The 25421-nt window shown below is 39.9% G+C and overlaps 1 protein-coding gene across 1 annotated transcript in view; it reads right to left on the reverse strand.

Moving 5' to 3' along the window:
- LOC123748840 (nephrin) overlaps positions 1–25421 on the reverse strand; it is a 224492-nt gene that overhangs the window by 20488 nt on the left and 178583 nt on the right. The window contains exons 5-6 of the mRNA XM_069332432.1: positions 20414–20549; positions 14762–14895 (exon numbers count right to left, since the gene is read on the reverse strand). Coding sequence (XP_069188533.1) covers positions 14762–14895; positions 20414–20549 — 270 coding nt within the window. The remainder of the gene's footprint in view (positions 1–14761; positions 14896–20413; positions 20550–25421) is intronic.

Raw genomic sequence — 25421 nt, forward strand, 5'->3', positions numbered from 1 at the left:
GACCCACGTTTGCTATCCTCACGTATATTGTAAAACAAATACAGTTTGGACGCTTTATTGACAAGAAGCAGCACATATATTTCCCTAGACGTTAAATCGCTACTATGCCAAATAAGCAACTTGACACTGGCTTAGCTTTATGGCCAATTGAATCTAAGAGCAACAGTGGCGCGCGGCAGAGAGTTATTTTTCCTCAACAAGGGTTAAGAGCCCACAGCCGCAGCGCCCCCTCTGCACACCCATATCCTCTCAGAGCGCTGAAATATGTCCGCACCAATTTCGTTGTATCAAAACAGCTGCTGGTGCCCGTGCGCTAAATACGTAATGTGAAGAGCAGGAAATGAACCAATTTCCATTTGAGTTGGATAAATATATGAAGCAGGTATTGGATGTTATAACGCGACGGAGGATAGGCGAGGGATCGCAGGGAGGGATTGTTGAAGGCTTGGATGATAGTAGCAGGTCAGACACTTTAAGGTGTATTGGTGTGCAGGGTGTACTCACCTAGTTGTGTTTTGCGGGGGTTGAGCTCTGGCTCTTTGGTCCCTTTGGTGTGTGTGTGTGTGTGTGTGTGTGTGTGTGTGTGTGTGTGTGTGTGTGTGTGTGTGTGTTTATGTATTTTTACATATGTATGCACATGTGTTAATATTTTATTAACTTTATAATGGAAGGTGTGCGCCGTAATAAATTATTTCAGAAATTCTTGCAAAGGGGTAATTAAGGATGAATATAATAAATCTCCCGTTTCAAATACCCGCTGTTTTTCACGTTTTTTCATGTAATATTTCAAAATTAAAACTTCAAATAATTTATTTACCTTCAGGATAATTATATAACCGTGTTTGGTTGTCCGAATAGTTCTCTAGGCTTTACTATACTGCAAAATAGTATATATTTATATAATAATGCAACTAACATTTTAGGTCTTTGTCATTCAAATTCAAATAGCAAACTTTTTAGCAACAGATCTTTAAGTGATGAGAATAAGACTTGATTGGAGATGCACAGACGCCATTACATGGCCCCTGGACCATATGTTGTTACTTCCTAATGTGATGGAGGAACCATTATTAACAGCCTAATCAGGCCATACCTACATTGTAACTAAGGACTCACATTACTTTGTGCTAAATTCTGGAAGGTTTAATCATATATACAGTCCGCTTAGAATCATAATTATATATACTGAAGTGACAAAAAATAGAAAATAAATATTCATAAAGAATAAAAACAAATAATTGCCTGCTAGGATTTTCCCACAGCGTTGCTGTAATTAGCACATCAAAATACTGAGTAGTTTCAGGAGTGATAAGAGTTATGCTTAACGCGACGACGGCAGATAGAGGGAGAGAGAGAGAGAGAGACAGAGAGAGAGAGAGAGAGAGAGAGAGAGAGAGAGAGAGAGAGAGAGAGAGAGAGAGAGAGAGAGAGAGAGAGAGAGAGAGAGAGAGACTTTCTGACCTCAACTTTTATTAAAATCAGTTTAAAATTGTTGGTAATCACAAAATTAAAAACAGTGTCGGGAAAAATAAGAAGCATTATTATTATTGTATTAGATGCATTGTATTAGTATTATTGTATTAGATGCTATCTCGTGTTTTTTCAAGATTATAACTAGGTAAAACCTTGAGATCACTGAAAAACAAACTTTTGTAGAATTATATCTAGCTCAACCCTGCAATGTTTTCATTGACCGATCTATGTATATACACTCAAACTTAATTCTGCTTCGGCTCTCAAATATATCATTAATTATTCGACACTGCAATAGGGTCCTATGTCAATGCTGTGCTTACTAATTAATTCATGGAATTACTTAAAGCAGCACTAATCTCCATCATCATCGCCAGCGCCGGGAGAAGGATCTGAACGCTGGCAGCGATATCATCGCAATAACTCGCCCTTTCGATCTGGATAATCTCAGGATCAAAGCAAACAAATTTGAACCTAAAATACATTTACTTGAGCTCATTACCTTCATTTCCCAAACACAATAAAATATAATGATGATAACACATGTTCAAAATTGGCTGAAAAACCGACGTACGAAATCGAGTTAGTTCACCTTTACTAACTTGACCAATAGGACACAACGAAGCGCAGAGATGATCAGGGCTTTCATTCTGTAGCTTACATACTTCCTTGAAGACGAGTGCCATTACATCTTCATTTGTTCACTGGACCTTAATATATTATATATTTCATTAACACAGAAGGTGACCAACGACGATCATGCAACAGAACTACCAACACAGTAACATTGTTATCAGGCAGGAAGCGCCAAGACGCTCCTATATGTCACGTGAAGAAGGGACTTGAGGAGAGCTGGGATATGAGGACTGAGGGAAGGAAAGGTATTCATTTAGATCATTTAGATCATCGGGGATCGAACGCAGAATATAGGTCGCTGCTATACCGACCAGCCTGTGTATACTGACCAGCCTGTGTATACTGACCAGCCTGTGTATACCGACCAGCCTGTGTATACTGACCAGCCTGTGTATACCGACCAGCCTGTGTATACTGACCAACCTGTGTATATCGACCAGCCTGTGTATTCCGACCAGCCTGTGTATACTGACCAGCCTGTGTATACCGACTAGCCTGTGTATACTGACCAGCCTGTGTATACCGACTAGCCTGTGTATACCGACAGCCTATGTGTACCAACCAGCCTGTGTATACCGACCAGCCTGTGTATACAGACCAGCCCGTGTATACCGACCAGCCTGTGTATTCCGACCAGCCTGTGTATACCGACCAGCCTGTGTATTCCGACCAGCCTGTGTATACCGACCAGCCTGTGTATACCGACCAGCCTGTGTACACCGACCAGCCTGTGTATTCCGACCAGCCTGTGTATACAGACCAGCCTGTGTATACCGACCAGCCTGTGTATACCGACCAGCCTGTGTATTCCGACCAGCCTGTGTATTCCGACCAGCCTGTGTATACCGACCAGCCTGTGTATTCCGACCAGCCTGTGTATACCGACCAGCCTGTGTATACCGACCAGCCTGTGTACACCGACAAGCACCAACAATAACACCAATATTGGAATTTTCCCACAACGTCGGCTACGACAAAACAACTTTTCTTCTCGTATCGTACATGGCATTTTGACGTATAGAACCCCAACGTCAAATTACGAAGTTCTATAAATCATGGCGCTCACAAAATTGTCGGGATGTTACGTTTTCTATTCGTGGGTCTTCGGTTAGGTTAGGTTCAGGCAATTTAGTACATCATCTTTGCGACGTTGTGACTATCGGAGAGCACAGCTTGAATAAAGACTTTGGTCAACACCAGGCTCACATCAACGGGCGTCACCTTACCTTTAGGTTACCTTTCGAGGATTCCGAGGAGCAACGTCCCTGCGGCCCGGTCTCTGACCAGGCCTCCTGGTTCGTTTGGTCAACCAGGCTGTTCGACGCGGCTGTTTGTAACCTGATGTATGAATCACAGGCTGGTTGAACAGGTCTTCTTTGAAGTTGTTTATCAAGTTCTCCTTTGAACACTGTAAGAGGTCTGCCACTTATGGCCCTTATGTGTAGATGGAGTGTTGAAAAGTCTTCGGTCCTTTGATGATAGACTTTGATGAATTGTTCTTATGATGATAAGTTATCTCTCAGCGTAGCTTTACACCTCTCCTTTTCAACGGGGCTATTTTGCACATCCTGCCATGTCCTTTTAGGTCTCTTGTGGTGTTATTTTCGTGTGCAGATTTGGAACCAGACATCCTAGTATTTTCCAAGAGTAAATTATTTTGCGTCTTTCCCGCTCGCGCTCTTCGGAATACAAATGTAAAAATTTTAATCAGTCACAATAATTTAGATTTTTTGCTGAGTGAATTTACGCAGAAAAAAGATCTTTACATGCAATTCCAAGCTAGCAATTTTTCCAGCTTTGAATGGGGCTGTGAGTGTTCAACACTATTCCACCTTAGAGAGCACTGGTGTCTTGAAAAGTTTCATCATTGGTATGGCATCTCTTGTTTGAAAGATTCTTGTTATCCAAGCTGTTATTTTCTTTGTGTCTTTTAACAGTAAGGACTTCCAACATAATTACTCCCAGATGTTTATCATTTCCCTTTCCTTTCAATAGTGTGATTTGACTGCATATAATAAGTGGTTTCCATTTTGATATTTTTGTTTTTCCATGGCGCAGTAGTTGGAACTTATCCTCATTAAACATCGTGTTGTTATCTGTGGCCATTGAAGGACCATGTTAACATATGTCTGGAGGTTTGCTGTGTCCTCTATATTGTCTACTGTCATGAAAATCAAAGGGTGTCATCTTCAAATGATGATATAATACTATACTTTGTATCCTTGTCTTTATCTGAGATTATGAGAAAAATTACCTTAGCAAGCAGATGACCTTGGGGAACTGAGCTTGTCACTCTTGGTGATCCAGGTTTTATTATGTTGATTATTACACTCTGGATTTTGTTCGTAAGGAAATTAATTATACATCTCATTTCTTTGCCTGTAATTGTCACAAAGTACAGGTATTAGAAGCATAAAAAATCAGGTCCCACAAACAACGATTCTGTCACTTACCGAGCGAGGAGCAACTCTTCGTGCGATGAGCCACACCATCATCAAAGAACATATTGATATACATTAGAAGACAATAGAGAAAATTTACAGCCAAGACACACAATACCTTACAACAGAATAGAGGAAAATTTTCCATTCTATCCCTATTAAATTGATACTTCAAAGGTATAAACTGTGATTCGCATCATTCCTCATCTTCCTAATATTACCTGACCTTGACCTCTAACCTTCCTCTCCAAGCCTGACCTCTGACCTCACCTCACCTTAACTGCTGACATTACTACAGCTTCACTCCATCTACATTTCCCCATAATAACCAGTTAGCATCTAAACTCTCTCCGTTCAAGTTCTCAGACTTGGTAAAGGTCTGATCTCCACTTAAGTCTGCTCTCTACATAATAATATCTCTCCATAATCACCTGTTTAAAGCAACTTGGCAAGTCAGTAAATCAGTTGAGCAACCTTCATTTCCTCTCCGCTCGTTTTCCAAGGGCTTCAGATTCATGCTGGTTTAGCGCTTTCTTCTGGTAATTATCTTACCTCTCTCTCTCTCTCTCTCTCTCTCTCTCTCTCTCTCTCTCTCTCTCTCTCTCTCTCTCTCTCTCTCTCTCTCTCTCTCTCTCTCTCTCTCTCTTCCTTTCATCTTTCATGTATCTCTAATTTCCTCTCTCTCCCCTCCCTTCTCCTCTCCTCTCCTCTCACTCCCTTCTCCCGTTTTCAAGCGTGAGTCCATCAAGGTCCTTATGTGCTAAAAATTTAATAATATAACGAGCTGTTACGCCTGATATTCAAATCAGTCATTAGCATATTAATCGTTTAAGAGTGTTCCCTTTACCTAGCGGTGATGCCAAGGCCACTTTAATGCGGCCACTCCAGTGAAGGGATCCTTAGTAGAGCATTGAACCCAATCTCTGGAAAAAGAATGAATCTCAACATATATACCTCAAGGAATATATCTCAAGGAACGTGGAACGTACCTCCAAGAATATACTTCAAGGAACATATTCCTCAGGCAAAGAACCGACCTTGGGTTAAGGGTCTAAGGCAGAACAATGGTACAACAAATGCATTAAAATCACGAGTAAAGTTATGCAGGAGTTTTCCTAAATTGGAGCATCGCCAAATCATTTTCCCCAGACGTGAAGAGTCTAGCATAAGAAAGCAATCAATAGAAAATGGGAAGAGGAGGATTTATGATATTTCTGATATTTTCTCTTCTCGATTTTTTCGGGGGTGGGGAGGAGGATGACGGTGGGGGGGGGGGGGATAAGATAAATTAATATTACTAGAAATGTTATTTTACATTAGTTCAATTTGGAGTCGGGTCCGAGATACTGATTCATTGCATGTATTGGGTAAGCTGTAGCCATCTGTGAGCTAAAGGTTTGATATGTTCAGTTGGCTTTATTTCTCGGACTTGTTTAGATAATTTGTTGCAAATGTGAGTCACCCGAGGGATGAATGATCGCTGATGGAGGGTTGTGTGCTAGAGACTAGAACAATCTAAGTAGCTAGTGTTGCCTCTCTCTCTCTCTCTCTCTCTCTCTCTCTCTCTCTCTCTCTCTCTCTCTCTCTCTCTCTCTCTCTCTCTCTCTCTCTCTCTCTCTCACTCTCTCACTCTCTCTCTCTCTCTCTCTCACTCTCTCTCTCTCTCTCTCTCTCTCTCTCTCTCTCTCTCTCTCTCTCTCTCTCTCTCTCTCTCTCTCTCTCTCTCTCTCTCTCTCTCTCTCTCTCTCTCTCTCTCTCTCTCTCTCTCTCTCTCTCTCTCTCTCTCTCTCTCTCTCTCTCTCTCTCTCTCTCTCTCTCTCTCCTTTCTCTCGGTCTTGGTCATTCTATCTCATTCTCAGGACCCATTTTTCCAGATATTAGTCAGCGTTTCATTGAAAAGCTAAGTTCCTTTACATATATATTTGAGGCGAAGTCAGGGCACCATTTATAAAAAAATATCTCCATAGAGTTTGTGTGAATGTTTGTTCTTGTGTGTGTGTGTGTGTGTGTTTGCCATTGAGTGTGTGTGTGTGTTTGAGTGAGTATCAGCATGATAATCATATACATTTTATTTTGCACAATTAAAACGTTGTGTATATTTTATCCTCCCAACCATGGACAATTTCGAGTTACTGTCCAAAAAAAAAACCCAGGTGTTGTAATTTGCATATAGACACTTTATCAGGTTCACTGAGGGTAATTAACCATGCGTTTTGCAAAAAACAGCCGAAATTTTAGAATTAGTTCTCATTCAGCAGGAGTAGAAATTATCAAAGGGAGACACCGGAAACTGGAATTTAGATTACTCTATTGTGATGTCGCCAAATGTTTAATAACGGCTGGAAAAAAAATAGTTTGGTCGTGTTTAGAATGTCCATATCTGGGGTCTGGGGGAGTAAAATTTCACGCGCGAGCGCGCGAACACACACACACACACACACACACACACACACACACACACACACACACACACACACACACACACACACACACACACATACACACACACACACACACAGTTGATTGACGGTTGAGAGGCGGGACCAAAGAGCCAGAGCTCAACCCCTGCAAGCACAACTAGGTGAGTACAACTAGGTGAGTACACACACACACACACACACAAACAAACAAACAAACACATATGCACCATTTACGTCAGATCAATTCTGGAATATGCGGCACGGGCGTGAACTCTATATCTTAAAGATCAAAATGAGGCTAAAAAGAGGTTCAAAGGTATGTCACTAGACTAGTCCCAGAGCTGAGAGATATAAGGTACGAGGAAAGACTTAAGGAGTTAAACATCATATCGCTGGAAGAGGCAAGAAACAAGGATAACGTGATCACCGCAAAGACAATCTTCAAGGAAATAGATAGATTTCTTAGAGAACAACAGCCTACTTAACGTATGTAGTATACAGTAAAAAGGGACAGTCCTCCACTCCTCCTCCAACTCCACTCCTCCACTACCTCCTCCACCACCTCCCACACACGCTTGCAACTCTAGATTGCACTATGCAACAGTGTCTCTGCCGCTTAGGTAGCGGCGACACCTAAGCGTTGATTGAACACCGAAAGTACAATGATTATCAGATTATTTTTGTCCTGGACTTGAGGTCGAAGAGAGGACAAGGAGAGACTTTGTTAGATATACGCATTCCTGGCGCGCGTGTGCGTGCACGCATTCAATGGAGTGCGTGTTTATATCCATTTCTGGCGTGCGCGTGTTTGTATACATTTGTCAAAAGCTTTTGCAAAACCTGTGTAAATTACATCAGCATTTTGTTTGTCTTCCATGGCACAGTAATGTCATGTCATAGTGGTCCAGCAACTGTGACAGGCAAGAACGCTTTGTTCTGAAACCATTTTGTCCAGGGTTATGGAGATGCTGTGATTCCATGTATTTTGTGATCTTCTTAGCACTCTCTCAAAGATGTTTGTGATGTGCGATGTTAGTGCTATCGGTCTGTAATTTTTTGTCTCTGCCTTATTTACTCCTTTATGGAGTAGTGTTATCTCTGCTCTTTATAGGATGTCAGGGAGAACGCCAGTTTCTAGGTTCTGTCTCCAAAGAATGTGAAGGATAGTAGTTTTTTTTACAATTCTTGATGAATATGGAGTTCCAAGAATCAGGGCCTGGTGCAGAGTGCGTAGGCATACTATTTATGGCTTCTTCAAAATCCAGTGGGGATAGGGTGACGTCTGCTATATGATTTGATGTTGTATCATATCCATGAAAAAGTAATTTGGGTTATCAATCTTTAGTGTGTTTAGTGGCTCGCTGAAAACAGAGTCGTACTGCTTCCTCAGTATCTCACACATTTCTTTGGTGTCATCGTTGAAAGTTCCATCTCCCTTTCGCAGCGGCCCGATACTAGATGTGATTTTTTATATTGATTTTGCATAGGAACAAAAATATTTCGGATTTTACTCAATTTCACTGATGGCTTTTTGCTCTCTTTACTTCTCCTGGGTTTTGTATGATTCTTGTAGCTTTAGTTCAATTGTTTATATTTCTTTAACTAACCTTCTTCGTCGCTCTTGAGATAGGGTGCGACTCTCGACTTCTTCCGCGATTCATTTTCTTCACCTGTAGAGGAAACGACGTTCCCGTTCCAGTCAGCATCTATTCCTCATTTTTTCTTAAGAGTATGCGGGTTGAGCATATTTCTAGTGCTACCGAGCTTATTTTTTCCAGGCACTGGTTCACGGTTGGCATTTTCTAGCTGTTCTTCCCAGCTTATTTCTGTGAAGTCTTGATTTATTTGCTCCCAGTTTATCTGTTTATTATTGAAGTTGAATTTGTTGAAATCTCTTCCACCGGGAATCTGGACTGGTTTTGAGGGTCTATTCCCCATGCTTGCCTGAACTTCAGTTAAGTTGTGATCTGAGTAACAGGTATTTGTAATCATTATATTCCTGATCAATATATCATTATTGGTGAAGATGAGGTCCAGCGTGTTCGCCTTCGTAGTTGGTTCTACTATTTGCTGATTTAAGGCAAACCTGTCTCACATCCGTAGCAGGTCTTTGCATGTGCCTGTTCATTTTGGCTACTTCCTGGTATTCTTTCTGATATATCTGTATTAGCTAGGATCTTCCACTTCAGGTGCCGTAGGTTGAAGTCCCAAAGCAGGATGATGTTCGGGGTTGGATTTGTGAGGTTTTCCCAGCAGTGATCTATTTTCATTAGTTGGTCTTTAAACTGCTGATGATTTGCCTCCGGTGACTTATATACAAGGACAAAAACTATATTTAACATTTCTATTTTGATTATCAGCACTTCCACCATATCATTTGTGGTGTTTAGCAGCTCAGTACAGATGAGTGTGTCTTTGATGTAGAGGCTGACCCCACCCAGAAGCCGGAGTTTCCTATCACATCTGTAAAGATTGTACTCCGAAATCCATATTTCACCATCATGGTAGTCCTTGGTATGAGTTTCCGTTAGGGCTGCAAACACTGCATTTGCTTCATGTAGGAGGCCATCTATGAATTGCACTTTGTTAGATTTGCGTGTTTTTATACCCTGAATGTTGGCAAATAAAAATGATGTTATGTTTGTGGAAGTACTGGATTCTTTACTTGGTGTTAATATCTGAGGCTCTAGTAAGGAGACCACCGTGTTTGCGTCCTCTCCAGCATTTGACCGAGTTGGTGATAGAGTCTGGATATTTTTAGCCATTCTTCTCCTCCTTCTCTTGCTAAAAAATCATCCTGGTAAATAGTGCTGTGGCTGCTTTCCTCGAGGCGGTTTGTCGGTCTTATTCGCCTATTACCCGTTATATGGAAAGCTGGACATTCCATATTAAAGTATTCTTTCCTATCTAAGGAGTTCTTGCAATGTTCTGGGTGAAAAAAAATCATACCTTTCGGTGCATTTACCCGTACTAAGGAGGATTCTGCACTTTCTAGGGTGATCGTACTTACATATTTCATTTGTTCTTCCCGATATCACATGTTTGTACAGGTACCCCATTGGTACCTGAAGAAGAAGATGATTCCTTGGTGATGAGGTTGGTGAAGAGGGAATTCACGCAGCCACCTGTTGTAGGGGACTTTTGCATGATAAAGCTTTAAGTGTTACAAGCAAGTAGCACTTGCTTGTAACACATGACAGTTTGAAGACGAAAATGTTTGGAAAGGGAAGGGTGTAGTGGAAGGGGGAGCAATATGAGGAAGAGGTGTGGGTAAAGAAGAGTTAGATGCTGGAAGGGGGAAGAGGAGGATGGGAAGCGGATTAGAGGTGGGGGATAGGGATAATGGAAAGGTGGTAGATTGTAATGAAGTTGGAGAAACAGAAGGAGACGAGTTGATTATGAGATGGTGGGAGTGTTCCTATGAAGTACAACGCTTAAATTAAAGCTTTGAATGAAAGTGGATGGCTTTGATAGCCGTTGCGGGAAGCCAGTAAATTGTGGATGTAGAAACTGGAAATTGAACATAAAGGAGATTAACAAAAAAATAAAAACATAAATGAACTTATATAATGGACTAAAACGGTTAAATAGAAGAAAACATTAAAAAACTATTGACTGTGTTACTGAATTTCCAAAATCAATCTGCACAAACTGTACATTCATGATTGTATCAATCTCCATGTAAAAAACAGGGCAGTGGATATTGCATGCGTAAGACTATAATTAGCTCTTCAGTATACTGAAGGCTTCGTTATACGGGTGCCAGAAATGAAGAGGAATATTCGCTGGCTTTGCATAATTCTCTGAGGTTATTCTGTTAACATGAGTCAAGTGATCGGCTTGGGGCTTTATCTATCAAATCTCTTTGTTTTCTGTCTCAAGTTTTTATCTCTTTACCCTCGTATACTCTCCCCGTGGCCCCCTCGTCTGTGTCACATCCTCATCTCTGCATTCACTTGCAGAGTCTAGTAGCCATTTCTCTGACCAATTCGCTCAGAAATTTAATTCTATCTGGAGCAATTGGTAATACTCTTCTGTATTGTCGGCAGACGTGAAGAATCGCACTTCGTCACTTATGTCATTGACAGATATCAAAAAAGCTTATTGGCCCCGGTTATGTATCTACCTTCCAATCCTTCCAATCTCTTTGCTATTCTTCGAATACCGAATACCAGTCTTTGCTAAGTTTGGTGAATGCTGTCTAAGTTAGTCTGCTTATGTATGGCTGTGGTGTTAGATCTTGAGCAACATTTACTCCCAAGTTTTGTTTTCTTTTTCCATGTTATGAGGTGTTTTCCCCTTCATTCTTTACTGTATTTGTCACCTTCTCGATCCTGTTCATAAGGTCAAAATGTTGCATGTCTTACCTTATCCCATGTTTCTTTCTCTCTTTCATTCATCTCTCCCCATAACCCTCTCTCAAATCCTTTAATATTTTTGCTCGCTTATTCCTCTTATCCTTCCCTCATATATCTCTTTCTCTCTTTCCGTCTCTATCTTAATATCTCATTTCCGCCTACATTATTCTTCTTGTTTCTTTTATTCCTTTCCTCTCTACTTAAATTCTTTCTACTCAGTCCTTCATTTGCCCGTTTCTCTCCACTTTGTTCTCTATCTCCCCCTCACTTTTGTTATCCCTTTCTCTTTACCAATTTCTTATCCCTGCTCTTATCCTCTCACTCTCCTTCCGCCCTCTCTCTCTCTTTCTATTTCCCCCCTCAACCTTTCTTTCATTCTCTCTCTTTCTGACTCTCCTACGCTTTCACCACTCTGTTTTCCTCATATTCCCCCCTCTCTACCTCCTCCGCTCTCCCACTACTGCCCCTTTCCTCTTCCTCCAACTCTTCCCTCTCACCCCTCACGCTCCCTCTCACCTCTCACGCTCCCTCTCACCCCTCACGCTCCCTCTCACCCCTCTCCCCTCAGCCTCGCTCGTGACCTTAAACAGACCAAGTTTACGAAACAAACATCCCTCAGGACACCCTGTCATCCTTCTCTTCACTTTCATCTTATACCCTTTCACTCCTTTCCACGCTTTGCTCCTCTTCATCCTCTTCTGTCGTCTTCCTTCAGCTTTACATTTCCACTTCTTCCTACCCCCTTATTTTTCTAATAATTCCCCCCCCCCCTCCCTTTAATCCGTGGTCAGTATGACGATGGGAGCCGCTCCGCCTAATTTTGTCCCTCTTGTCAAATAATTTATCTAATTCTCACCTTTCAAACACGTTAAATAGCTTTTTTTATTCTATATTATAAGTTGGCATAGTGGAAAATATTACAGATTCCAGCGATTAAATGTGTTCAAGATAGCGACCGCCACAACCTGGAGGAGGATCAAGATATCAATTGCAGAAGACCCCCCCCCCCCCACTGTGAAGCATCATGCGGGCGTCGTCAGATGCTGAATATGCTGAGACAAACTCAAAAGGCAACTAGTTTAAAGGGAGAGACCGTCAGCTAACGGTCAGTTGGATTGAAGGCTTCAGCCAGTCAAGAGGCTTGAGGTAATGGGACTTGGTCAGTATAAGGGAATGCGTGGACATCGCCAGTGTCATTGGGTGTATGATCGCTTCAGAGCATTGTTTCACTGTAGGTCAGGACGGTGAGGTCATGTCTGCAAGTAGAAGACATTTTACTACCACGGGTAGCTAGTCGCTAGTACCACAGGGCTTCCTATAGTCGGGGACATAAAGCCTGTTCATATAGGAACACTATTAACTTTCCATGTAATGTAAACCGCAAAAGTTACTTAACGCCCAAGTGTGTTTCCTGAAAGGTAAATAGGTCTGGATAAAGAAAACGTTTCCCATATTCTTTTGGCCTGCTGCTGGAATTTGAACCCGGCAACTTTTGATCCATGTCTCGAGTGTGCTGACCTCTGAGCCCCATGTGGTAGATAATATACGTAGTCAATATATTGACGATTGGAGGAAAGGACTCGTAAGGAGTAAGAGGTCAACGTGTCAGAGAGAGAGAGAGAGAGACCGTGAGGAAGTTGGCTGTCGACGTTGCATTCGGGATGCAGATTGGCGCTTTTGGGAGGAGATTGAAAACATTGGTGAACATCAAAGGCAGCGGCGAGCCCTTGGTGTAGTATACAGCGAGAGAGTACACTGATAATGAGAGTTGAAGCTCTGTGAGCGCACGGGGTGCAGCGTTATGTAGTGACTTTGTGACCAGTGGCAGTATCTCAGTGTCAGCTGTTAAAATAAATGTGAATATATAGCTCCGATATTAAAGTCTACGGTGCATGCCACCCAGATTTCAGTTACTTATAAATCAAAATGATACTCTGGAGACAAGAGATACGTGAAACATGACAGGAGATACAACGAAAGATGACTTAGATTAGTTGATCCAAATTGTTCAGTAGAGCAGAAGATTGTTCTGACTGTATGAGTTAATTCATTCAGGAAAATACCTTTCCTTCTGTCTAAGAGAGCAAGTAACTCATGGGTAGTAAGGTGGTAGTCACATGCAAGTAACAGAACCCAAATCGAAATTGTGTAGGTTAATTGCCGAATTTCGATCACAATTTAAAAGTCTACATCAAAGTGTATAGACTGTATTATAAGACTACCGGTGTAATATGTTGTATATATATCTTGGTAACGTTCACCGGTGAGGCATGCGTTGAAGATTCTCTTGAGAAGAGAAATTCAGTGAGAATCTTTTTGTTCATATTCCAGTAGGGATTAAGCAATGATATCATATTCAAACTGTGTAGATTTCCAGATTAAATATTATACACGAGATAAAATAATGGATGTGCATGCACTGCTTCAAGAATATCCCTTACTCAAAAGAGTCCGAATGGGAGTGAGAAGGATACAGGAAAAACTGAAAGCTTAGATTGATAGCATGGGTCTTGAATAAGAAATGAAAATGGTATTGAAAGGAAGATTGCGATGGGTGTGGAAAATGAATGTATGAGTAAAGAGGGACAAAGGAGAAAGACAAATATGGAGAACTGCCAATATTAACAAATTTCATTAAGTTTATCTGAATATTGGTGAATATGCTTATGTGAATGTTTTATTAAAAATAAATTAAGTTCTTATGTTCTTGGATTTTATCACAGGTGATAAATGATGCTTAAAGAATGATAAATTCAAGCAGCTAATCCTTGGATCATCATGCATAAAACATGCATAAGCGGGTTCTTCATAGATACACGCACCTCACAAAGCCCCTTTAAAATTATTGGTAAATAATATATAACCACTAATAATTGAGGATATTCCTGGATAAAATTAGTAACTTTATGTTATTTAGCCAGAGTGGTAAACTGAGGTAGTTGCTACTCCCAGCATCTCACAAGAGAGAGCAGCAGTTAGCTGACGTTCGAAGGTCTACAGAATAGGGCTAGGATTTATCAGACATTTATGCAACCACTTACGATATCTGATCCCCGCAAGTTGTGCTCCCCATCTGCGGCTTTATTTCCCACACCTTACTACCCAATTCCCTCCATTCTTCAGCAACTCCACCGTCTCCACATACCCATATTACTATTCCCCCAACACCCCATTAACACCCTCAACATGATTAAGCACACCGTCACCCTCCCTTAACACCTTCACCCTCCCTCAACACCTTCCACCTTCCCTCAAACACCCCCCTCACTCTCCCTCAACACATTCACCCTCCCTCAACACTATCACCCTCCCTCAACACCGTCACCCTCCCTCAACACCGTCACCCTCCCTCAACACCGTCACCCTCCCTCAACACCGTCACCCTCCCTCAACACCGTCACCCTCCCTCAACATCGTCGCCCTCAACACTAACCTCTTGACCGTTGATGGACCAGGTGAGCTGAGCCGGTGGTCGGGATCTCAGAGAAGTGCAGTTGAGAGAGATTTTCTCGCCGTCTCTGTAGGCAGCCTCCAGGCCACTCACCCTGGGCTTGGTGTCCGGGGTGTCTGGGGGAGAGTCACATCACTTCACATTAGTCCCCCTCATCATAAAAAGAAAAAGAAAAGTCACCCAAAGTAATCAATAGTCACCAAAATCTAAATTTTGAAATTTTGTTCATATAATTACAATTACTTCTCATTGAAATAAATTTTATTAGTGCTCCTATTATTTATATGTCCTGTATATGTATGCTAAGGTATATTTTGGTAGCAGTCTTTCTTGTAAACATATGTTGTTGAATATGACCGAAAAGGTAAGATTAATAATTCTAACACGAATCTTCTCAATATTTCTTATGTTTTTCTTTACTGTCGGTGGTAATAAAAATAACAATTGTCTGAAATTCATTTTTTAATTGTCTGACGCCTGAACGCGTTTCGTAATTCGTATTACATTTTCAAAGACTTAATTTACACACAAATTCTTCGTACTTATACTCTATTGGATGAGGTGATATGGTACAAAAGTTTTGGGTGAGGTGACAAACACAAGACAGAACACGAAACAATGGATATTGGATAAGTGAACATATGAATGGAAGTAACTGCAGAAGGTCTATTGGCCCATACTTCCTCTTGCTGCTTCCATATTGGTTCGGGGTCTTGAAGTAGGTAAACTTTTGTACCATATCACCTCATCCAATAGAGTATAAGTACGAAGAATTTGTGTGTAAATTAAGTCTTTGAAAATGTAATACGAATTACGAAACGCGTTCAGACGTCAGACAATTAAAAAATGAATTTCAGACAATTGTTATTTTTATTACCACCGACAGTGAAGAAAAACATAAGAAATATTGAGAAGATTCGTGTTAGAATTATTAATCTTACCTTTTCGGTCATATTCAACAACGTATGCTAAGGTATATATGTATGCATGCGATACCCCTAGTGAGGGGGTACTGAGGGGTACTGAGGGGTACCGAGCTCTCCACGGCCCATTAGGTACATTACTACTTTTCTTTAGTTCAGATTTTCTTTCCCAAGGACGCTTTTGCACATATTAAAACAATTTGAAATACAGCGTTAAAAGTAAAGTGATAAGCAAACATTGATACACACGAAATAAATTAAACAAATAGCAGAGAGGAATATATGCCAGTGGAACACGTAGAGGGGAGAAGGAAGGAACGTGAAAATTAGTGTTGAAGGGAGAGAGGACAGCTTGTGAAATAGGAGAATGCAAAAGTAATAAGGGAGAGGGGAAGTGGGAAGAGGCAGAGAGAGAGAGAGAGAGAGAGAGAGAGAGAGAGAGAGAGAGAGAGAGAGAGAGAGAATGCAAGAGAAAGATAAGTGGAGAAATGAGAGCTAAGGGAGATGGTATGGGTCTAGATAGAGAGTGAAGAAGGGTGGAGAAGATGAATGGATAATGAAGAAGGGGCAGAATAATGATCTAGTAAGGAGGACTAAATCTAATCAGTGAGAAGTGTTCGCACGAATGAAAAACAGGATGAAGAAAGGGTAAGGGCTCCGAGGGGGAAAAGAGGGTTGCAATGATAATTAAAATGGTTGGGTGAGAATACTGACATGGTCTGGTAGGGATGGTGGGAAAGGGTTGGATAACGAAATAGAAGGCTTTGGGTGGGGGATAAGGACGGGATGGGTGAGGAGAAAGCGATGGGAGGGAAGATAGAAAGGGTTGGGCGGGGATGGAGAGAGAGAGAGAGAGAGAGAGAAAGAGGTTTGTGTGGAGAGAGAATGTTAAATCTTATGCATCTGCAGAAGTATTTTTATTAAAGTCTAGGTTACCAGCAAGGGCACGTTGCCAATTCACAGTGCAAGGACCGGAAACATTAACAAGTCAACCCGTTCATGGATCAGGATTCACAACCTCAGACAGAGTCAGATTGTTGGGTATATCTTTCCTTAATTTGTGTGGATCTTCGATAACTATTTAGGTATTTACAAGACGAAGGTCGAGATACATTTATTCTTCAGGAATAAGCTTAAACCGAACTAGAAACAACTCTGTAGGAAACGGGCTCTGGAGCCTTGAGTTGCTAGACCAATATAGCTAGAACAATGCTATATCAGAACATCGCCCAAAGCAAAACATTAAATTAATACAAACAGTTGACATATTCATATACTGAAGCGTAAGGAAAGAGATCTCAGATTTATGTTGTAACGATAATTGTTTAAATTTCATAATACTGTGATGTGACTTTCACAATATATTGCACAGAATATATATATATATATATATATATATATATATATATATATATATATATATATATATATATATATATATATATATATATATATATATATATATATATATATATATATATGTGTGTGTAAATATTTATTTATTTTATTAGTCTTAAAACCACTTGAGCAAGTGTATTTATCTTAATACTGCAAAGGTTTTCACTGCCCTTCTCAAAAGAGTCAGCACGAGATTCATGTAGGTATGTATATAGTCGATCAAGCTCGACTCTTTCTCCTAATAATTATCGTACTGCCTTCATGGCTATTAAAAAATCCATTTCAGCATAAGGCTGTGGTCTTAAGTATTGAACAGTAAGACTTTATCACACATCCTTACATTAGTTACAGTAGTTATAATATATAAATCAAAATTGTTTGTGTTTTCTGGCAGCAGTTGTGACCTACCATCACCTACCCCAAGCAACTTGTGACCCATGAACTTATGCGAATGAGCATCTTCTCTTTTGTATAAGTGAACAGTCATCAGTATTAACGTAGGCAGCAGAGATGAAGATTAGTAGGTTATTAATGTATTTTTCATTACATAAGAACGTGTTACCTGTTAACATTATTTTCTAAAACATTTGATTAGTTATCAACAGCCGTACTACTAATTTGTAGTTGATAGCGGCTCAATGGATCTTCCTTCTTATTGATTTCAACTACATCTTAATTCTTCCACCGAGAGTGTAACATTTCTTGTGCTCGATAGAGTTGGTAGGGGCGAGGGAGACGCCATGTCGCTCCTGCGTACAGTCACCTCACCGTCTTATTTTAATTCTTACATAGCTATTTTTCACAATATTTGATATCTTTATTGATACCAAATTCCAATTCATCCCCTAGTGGAAGAGAGGAGTGGATGTGGACACTGAATTAAATCTATTATGATCCATTTATTGCCGTAAAGGATTTTATGTTAATGAGTTGTGGCTTTGGAAGTCTCTATGGCGCAACTTAGACTAGTCTCTGGTTCAACAGATGTCTAGATTCTCGCGTCTGCTATTAAAATATACCTACACCAGATTCCAAACCTTTTAATATCACATGACCGATTCTCTTGTTTTCTGGTGACCTGTATGTTAATCCTCATTGTCTTGGTTCATTCACTGGAACCGGTCGAAAAAAGCTATGGTCACGCTTCCTGCAGGATCGGCGTTTAATTTCCGATGGCTCTGGTGGTTGGGCTTTCCTTCCTCGCCCTTTCCTCATATCCGGGCACTTTGCCCTCTTACCCCATCAATGTGCTGTAAAGTCATACCGGCTTAACAATTTTTCCTAATATATCAGAAGAAATGACAATACCTAATTGTCCTGCTTTCTTCCCCACAATTTCCATGACTGTATTATTTATACTGTTGCTAGAGGATAGTTTTCATAATTAGCAATGACCCCAGGATGATTGTCAATCATTAAGAAAGCACTAAGTAAATAATAAATAATAGCGAAATAAAAAAGTTCTCAGCTATACATAATTTTTGCAATAGAAACATAAAATTTTGTGATTTTTTTGTTAAATTAGTGAGAACAATTATTTTTTTTTTGGCGGGAGGAGATTATTTGAATAAATTTTGTTGTTTGATACAGTCATTAGATTTACGTAATTTGAATATTTATTGAAAATTACTGATTACAAAATTTAGCCTTTCAATTACTTATTGAATGCGATCTATCATTATAATCCAAACAATCAAGCTGATTTTAAAAAGCATCATTCACGCCACTAATATATTGCAATAATTAATATATTATTAATACTTGGATAGGCTAATACATTTTGAATGAGATAAATTTTTATATTAATAAATAAAACTTTCTGAGAGAATAAGGATATGAGCAGTAATAAGGACGTATTGCAACCAGTATAGTTAATAAGGACGTCTTGGGCCACAGTGGTGGATTATTATTTTACTGTTTTATTTATTATTCAGACATTTGTTTGACGGTTCTTACTGCAAGCAGGAAATGTTGCCTATTTAGATGTGAGACGTGCATCTAGCATCAACGTGGGCTGCCTGCAAATCTGCCTTTTCTTGATTTTGGGTTGGCCGTCTCTCATCTTAAGATAGCCCTCCGCTGGGCTTCTTGCATCGTGAGATAGTGCACCGTTGCACTGCCAGTATTCGCCGAAAAGTTCACCTAAGAACGGTGCCCATTGTGAGCAGTAAAGTGTTATCTATACCTTTTAACTTACAAGTTGTCTCGGCTACACCTCGGCTGGTCTGAGGGCCATAATACCTTGTGTTCTTGGATATGTATTATTCATACCAGCATTTCTGAAACCTTTCTTTAACTTAGTTCTCTCTCTCTCTCTCTCTCTCTCTCTCTCTCTCTCTCTCTCTCTCTCTCTCTCTCTCTCTCTCTCTCTCTCTCTCTCTCTCTCTCTCTCTCTCTCTCTCTCTCTCCCTCCCTCCCTCCCGCTTTGTTTTCCGTCTACCTTCGTCTTTCATACGATATTTTCTAATTTACCACATTGCATTTATTTCATGTTCTTGTGCTTTTTAAATCCTTATTGTACTCTAAACATTATTCATCCAGCATTTCTTTGTAACTGTAATTATCATATTTCTAGCTCTTCTCAATTCTTTTTCTCTTCTTTTATCAAAAATATTTTTCATGCATGTCCTTCTGCCCTCATTTCCAAATTATGATTCCTCACTATTCCTCTTCATTAAACAGAATACATATTCTTTTTCATTAGTTAGTGTGTACCTAATTAGTTTTTACTTGATCACTTCTGCCTTTACAAAAGATATCAAATAAATAATAAGCTTGGTCACGTTGGTGTTTATTAATTCAGGTATGAGAGTATTGTTGGCTACCCAGAATTGCCTGTAATTGGCCAGTAAACCAATGCTTACGTTTACATGTTGGCACCCCTGACATATCCGTACTGGTTCATGTTGGCAATTTTTCCCTCTCTCTCTGCTGCCATTGGCACTCTCGAATGCTCTCCAGAAGTGGCAAGTCTGACGTTTACTATTTATTCTCACAGGAATATTTATTTACAGAAAAATGTCTACTTCCCTAACTTAACAGTAATTGTTATGTTGACATTTACCTATACCAGAACGTTGATTATTCCATAGTTGTTTACGCTAGTAGTTGCACCACCTAAATGTCTATGTGGCAGACATATTAGTTGATTATAAGAGGACACGCATGTCAGAACGCACTATAGCACCTCCATGCTGTGTGTGGCAGACATATTAGTTGTTCATATGAGGCAGCGCATGTCAGAACGCACTATAGCACCTCCATGCTGTGTGTGGCAGATAGGTTCATGGTCACAACATGAGCCTTGACTCACCTACAATGGTCATGTTGGCAGACATGACGTGGGTGTTGAAGGTGGGAGCTTCCGCCACGACCTCACATCTGTAGGTCCCTGTAGAGGAACTTTGGACGTCTAGAAGCTCCACTTCGTTCAGGCCCGAACGTGCCGGCTGCGGGGAATGAGTATTAGGGAATGAGTGATGAGTACGTGGTGAGTCATGGTGTGTGAATGTTGGGTGCATATTCAAATTCAGGCCTGAAAACAAAAAACAGTAGTTCTGCGCAGATACCATAGTAGTACTGTAGGGAAGATTTAAAGTCTTAGTTGAGCACTTGTTAGGTATCTTAGGCTGTATTATGGCTGTAATAGACTGTATTATGGCTGTAATAAGCTGTATTACACCCCTATGGCCTGGTTGCTACAGTGTGGGACTGTAAGGTCCGAATTCAAATTTCCGATGGTTCGTGAAATAATATAATTAATCTGTATATAATCATAACAAATGACAAATTACAAATATATAGGGAGTGGTAGGAGTGAGACAATGCGTGAGTGTACGTGAGAGACGCACAAAGCTCCCCCAAGATGGTACATATCCTCTTCTTCGAGGCCGAGGGTCCCTACAAACACAACCAGAGGTGTAAACCCATATCTTTTAATAATTCACACAGACACACACACACACACACACACACACACACACACACACACACACACACACACACCCACACACACACACACACACACACACACACACACACACACACATACACACGAAAAGATCGTGAGAAAAAATCTAGTAATACATCTGGAGAGAAGGGACTTCGTGACAACCCATCAACATGGGTTCAGGGAGGGTAAGTCTTGCCTTACTGGCTTAATAGAATTTTACGATCAGGTGACATAGATTAAACAGGAACGAGAAGGCTGGGCGGACTGCATTTTTTTGGACTGTCAGAAAGCCTTTGTCACAGTCCCACATAAGAGGCTGGTACATAAGCTGGAGAGACAGGCAGGAGTAACTGGTAAAGTACTTCAGTGGATAAAGGAACACCTAAGCAATAGGAAGCAAAGAGTTACAGTGAGGGGTGAAACCTTAGATTGGCGTGAAGTCACCAATGTTTCCCACAGGGCTCTGTACTCGGACCTATCCTGTTTCTGATATACGTAAATGATCTCCCAAAGGGTATAGACTCATTCCTCTCAATGTTTGCTGACGATGCCAAAATTATGAGAAGAATTAAAACATAAGAGGACAGCTTGAGGCTTCAAGAAGACCTGAACAAGCTGCAGGAATGGTCGAACAAATGGTTGTTAGAGTTTAACCCAAGCAAATGTAATGTAATGAAGATAGATGTAGGGAGCAGGAGACCAGATACAAGATATCATTTGGAAGATGAAATACTTCAAGAGTCAGAGAGAGAGAAAGACCTGGGGGTTGATATCACGCCAGACCTGTCCCCTGAAGCTCATATCAAGAAAGCTCATATCAAAATGGAAATGTTCGTTTGTTCAAATCGCTAATCTCCGAAAGTTCTTCACCGAATGCTTTGAAATTTTCAAACAACGTTCCATTCGCATCCGAGCGGGTTTTTATATACATTATATATAGATGTCACGTATGTGACGGGAGAAAACATGTTTTTATATAACTGTGTTTTTCACGTGGGGGAAATCTTCGAAACTTTTTTACCGAATACTTTGAAATTTTATCACAACGTTGAATTCAAATAGGCGCGTGGTTTTATATTCCTTCTATATAGATGCCACACCTGTGATAGTTAAAAACATGTTGTTGTTTTTTAAACCAGCGCCATCTGTTGCACGTAATAGCAGCACACGCTATACTAAATATGTTACGATTCCATTTCAATGATTCCGATTGCATTGATAAATTGAATTTTCATAGACTTCGATTTTTTTCGTTTTGATATATTTATTTTGTGCGACATATGGCGTTGGAATTGAGCTGTGTAAGGGGCCTGACAGATGAGTGGACAGCGCTTCGGTTTCGTACTCCTGAGGTTCCGGGTTTGACCCGCCTCCTTTGTGCAGGCGTAAACCAATGGGAAGAGTTTCTTTTACCCTATTGCACCTGTTTACCTAACAGTAAATAGGTACCTGGTAGGTAGACAGCTATGGGCTGCTTCCTGGGGGTATGTAATATAATGGAGGCTTGGTCTAGGACCGGGCCGCGGGGACGCTAAGTCCCGAAATTATCTCAAGATAACTCAAGATAACTGTTGTTTACCATACCGTCCATTTCGTACCGTCCATATTTGTTTTTTTTTTTTAAGAAACAGCATGATCTATTGCATGTAAGAGCAACACATGCTATACTAAATATGTTACGATTACATTTCAATGTTTCCGATTGCATTGACAAATTGAATTACATGGATTTCGATTTATTTTATTTTTATTTCATTATTTTGTGTGACATTGCGGTGGTATTGAGCTGTGTTGTTTACCATACCGTTTATTTCGTGAGTATAGTCTATTTTTTATATTTTTCATTGTTTTTATTTCGGTTTTTTAACTATTTTTCTTATATTTCAGTGATGGGAACATCAGATCATTAGATGTTACCAATTTTCTGATGGGAGCATCAGATTATTTGGGAATGCATCGGAGAGTGGTGGGAATGGTGGGGAGGACGAGAGAACTGGAGTGGGGGATGGTGGGGAAAACGAGGGGACAAGGGAGGGGGGTAATGGTGGGGAGGACGAGGGAACAGGGGGAGTTAGGGATGGTTGGTTGGACGAGGTGACGGGGGGAGTGGGAGATGGGAAAGGGGAAGGACGAAGGGACGATGGAGTGGGGGATGGTAGGGAAGACAATGGGATGAGGAAGGAGGGGATTGATGGGGGAGGACGAGGGGACGGGGGAGTGAGGAATGGTTGCGAGAACGAGGGGGCGGGGGAAGAGGGAATGATGGGGGAGGACTGGGAGAGAGGGTAAGGATGCTGGAGCTCCATAGGAAGCCCCAGCAAGCCCTTGGGAAGGTTGTTGTTGCGCGTTGTTGAGCCACAACAACGCGTGGCCGGGTACAGCTAGTATATATATTTATGTCGTACCTAGTAGCCAGAACATACTCCTCGGCCAACTAAGCTAGGCCCGCTTTGCCAAATAGGCCGAGGGATTTTCTTCTTTTTCCACAAAAAATTTCCAATTGGATTATTTGAATTATTACTATTATATTATATTAGGAACATAACTTATTGACTTAGTTATGATTGTTTAGGTTAGGTTAAGATAGGTTCGGTTAGGTTAAATAAGGTTGGTTAGGTTTGGTCAGATATCTACGTTAGATTTAACTCAAATTAATTTTTTTTAACTTATACATAATGAAATGGATAGTTTAATCATTTCATAATAAAAAATAATTGAAAAAATTTAAGTTCAGGAAAACTTGGCTTATTAAGCAAATCTAGTCCTACATAGTAGGCCGAGTACTGGGTTCTGGCTACTAGGTACAACATATACACACACACACACACACACATATACATATATATATATATATATATATATATATATATATATATATATATATATATATATATATATATATATATATATATATATATATATATATATATATAGTTTGTGAGGGTACCACCTCTGGTGCCAATGTGGGGACCCATTGCCTCGGGGAAGAATATATATATATATATATATATATATATATATATATATATATATATATATATATATATATATATTTCATTGAATATGACCGCATATTCTGTATTTATTATTTTCTGGTTTAGGGCTTCTATCCCTCTAACTATTTTCTTAGCATCAGGGCTTAATTGGAATAGGAGTTCTCCAAAACTCATTTTCGTACTTTTAAGGTGAAGAAAAGAAGTGATTTACTATAGAGTGTATTACACTTATTTGTATAATTTGCACGACGTTTCGAACCTCCATGGTTCATTCTCAAGTGAACAGATCTTACAATACTAGTTGATTTTATACCCGCATTAGGTCAGGTGATAATACAATGAAGGTGAAAAACATGGGGGGATACATAAGGGATAAACATAGGGGCTGCAGAAGGCTTATTGGCCCCATACGAGGCATCTCCTATCTAAACACAAAGATTAATCCAGTGTAATTGGCCTGTTATGTTGGACATTGTCTTCTGTGTTGGCATCGATATGTTCTTGTCTTGTCCTTACTACTAAGGACAAGACTACTAAGTCCTTACTAGTAAGGACAAGACAAGAACATATCGATGCCAACACAGAAGACAATGTCCAACATAACAGGCCAATTACACTGGATTAATCTTTGTGTTTAGATAGGAGATGCCTCGTATGGGCCAATAAGCCTTCTGCAGCCCCTATGTTTATCCCTTATGTATCCCCCCATGTTTTTCACCTTCATTGTATTATCACCTGACCTAATGCGGGTATAAAATCAACTAGTATTGTAAGATCTGTTCACTTGAGAATGAACCATGGAGGTTCGAAACGTCGTGCAAATTATACAAATAAGTGTAATACACTCTATAGTAAATCACTTCTTTTCTTCACCTTAAAAGTACGAAAATGAGTTTTGGAGAACTCCTATTCCAATTAAGCCCTGATGCTAAGAAAATAGTTAGAGGGATAGAAGCCCTAAACCAGAAAATAATAAATACAGAATATGCGGTCATATTCAATGAAACATGTTTGAAAGAAAACCTGCTGCCAGTATACACCAATATATATATATATATATATATATATATATATATATATATATATATATATATATATATATATATATATATATATATATATATATATGCCTTTCCTATTATTTAGCTTCTCGTAAAATAGATTTTAGTTCAACAATATAACGAAAAACAATGTTTGCACATATTTTCATTTATTCTACAGAAATAAGTTTTTTTTAATAAATTAAGAGTTTAGCCATTTAAAAAGTATGCCTAGATCTTTGATGTTTTGACACAACATATAATAAATATGAATTAATGTTTATATTGTTTATATTCAATTCTCTTTGAACATTGCTGCAACGACTGACACGA

The sequence above is a fragment of the Procambarus clarkii genome, chromosome 27 (genome assembly GCF_040958095.1).
Source record: "Procambarus clarkii isolate CNS0578487 chromosome 27, FALCON_Pclarkii_2.0, whole genome shotgun sequence".
Taxonomy (NCBI): Eukaryota; Metazoa; Arthropoda; class Malacostraca; order Decapoda; family Cambaridae; genus Procambarus; species Procambarus clarkii.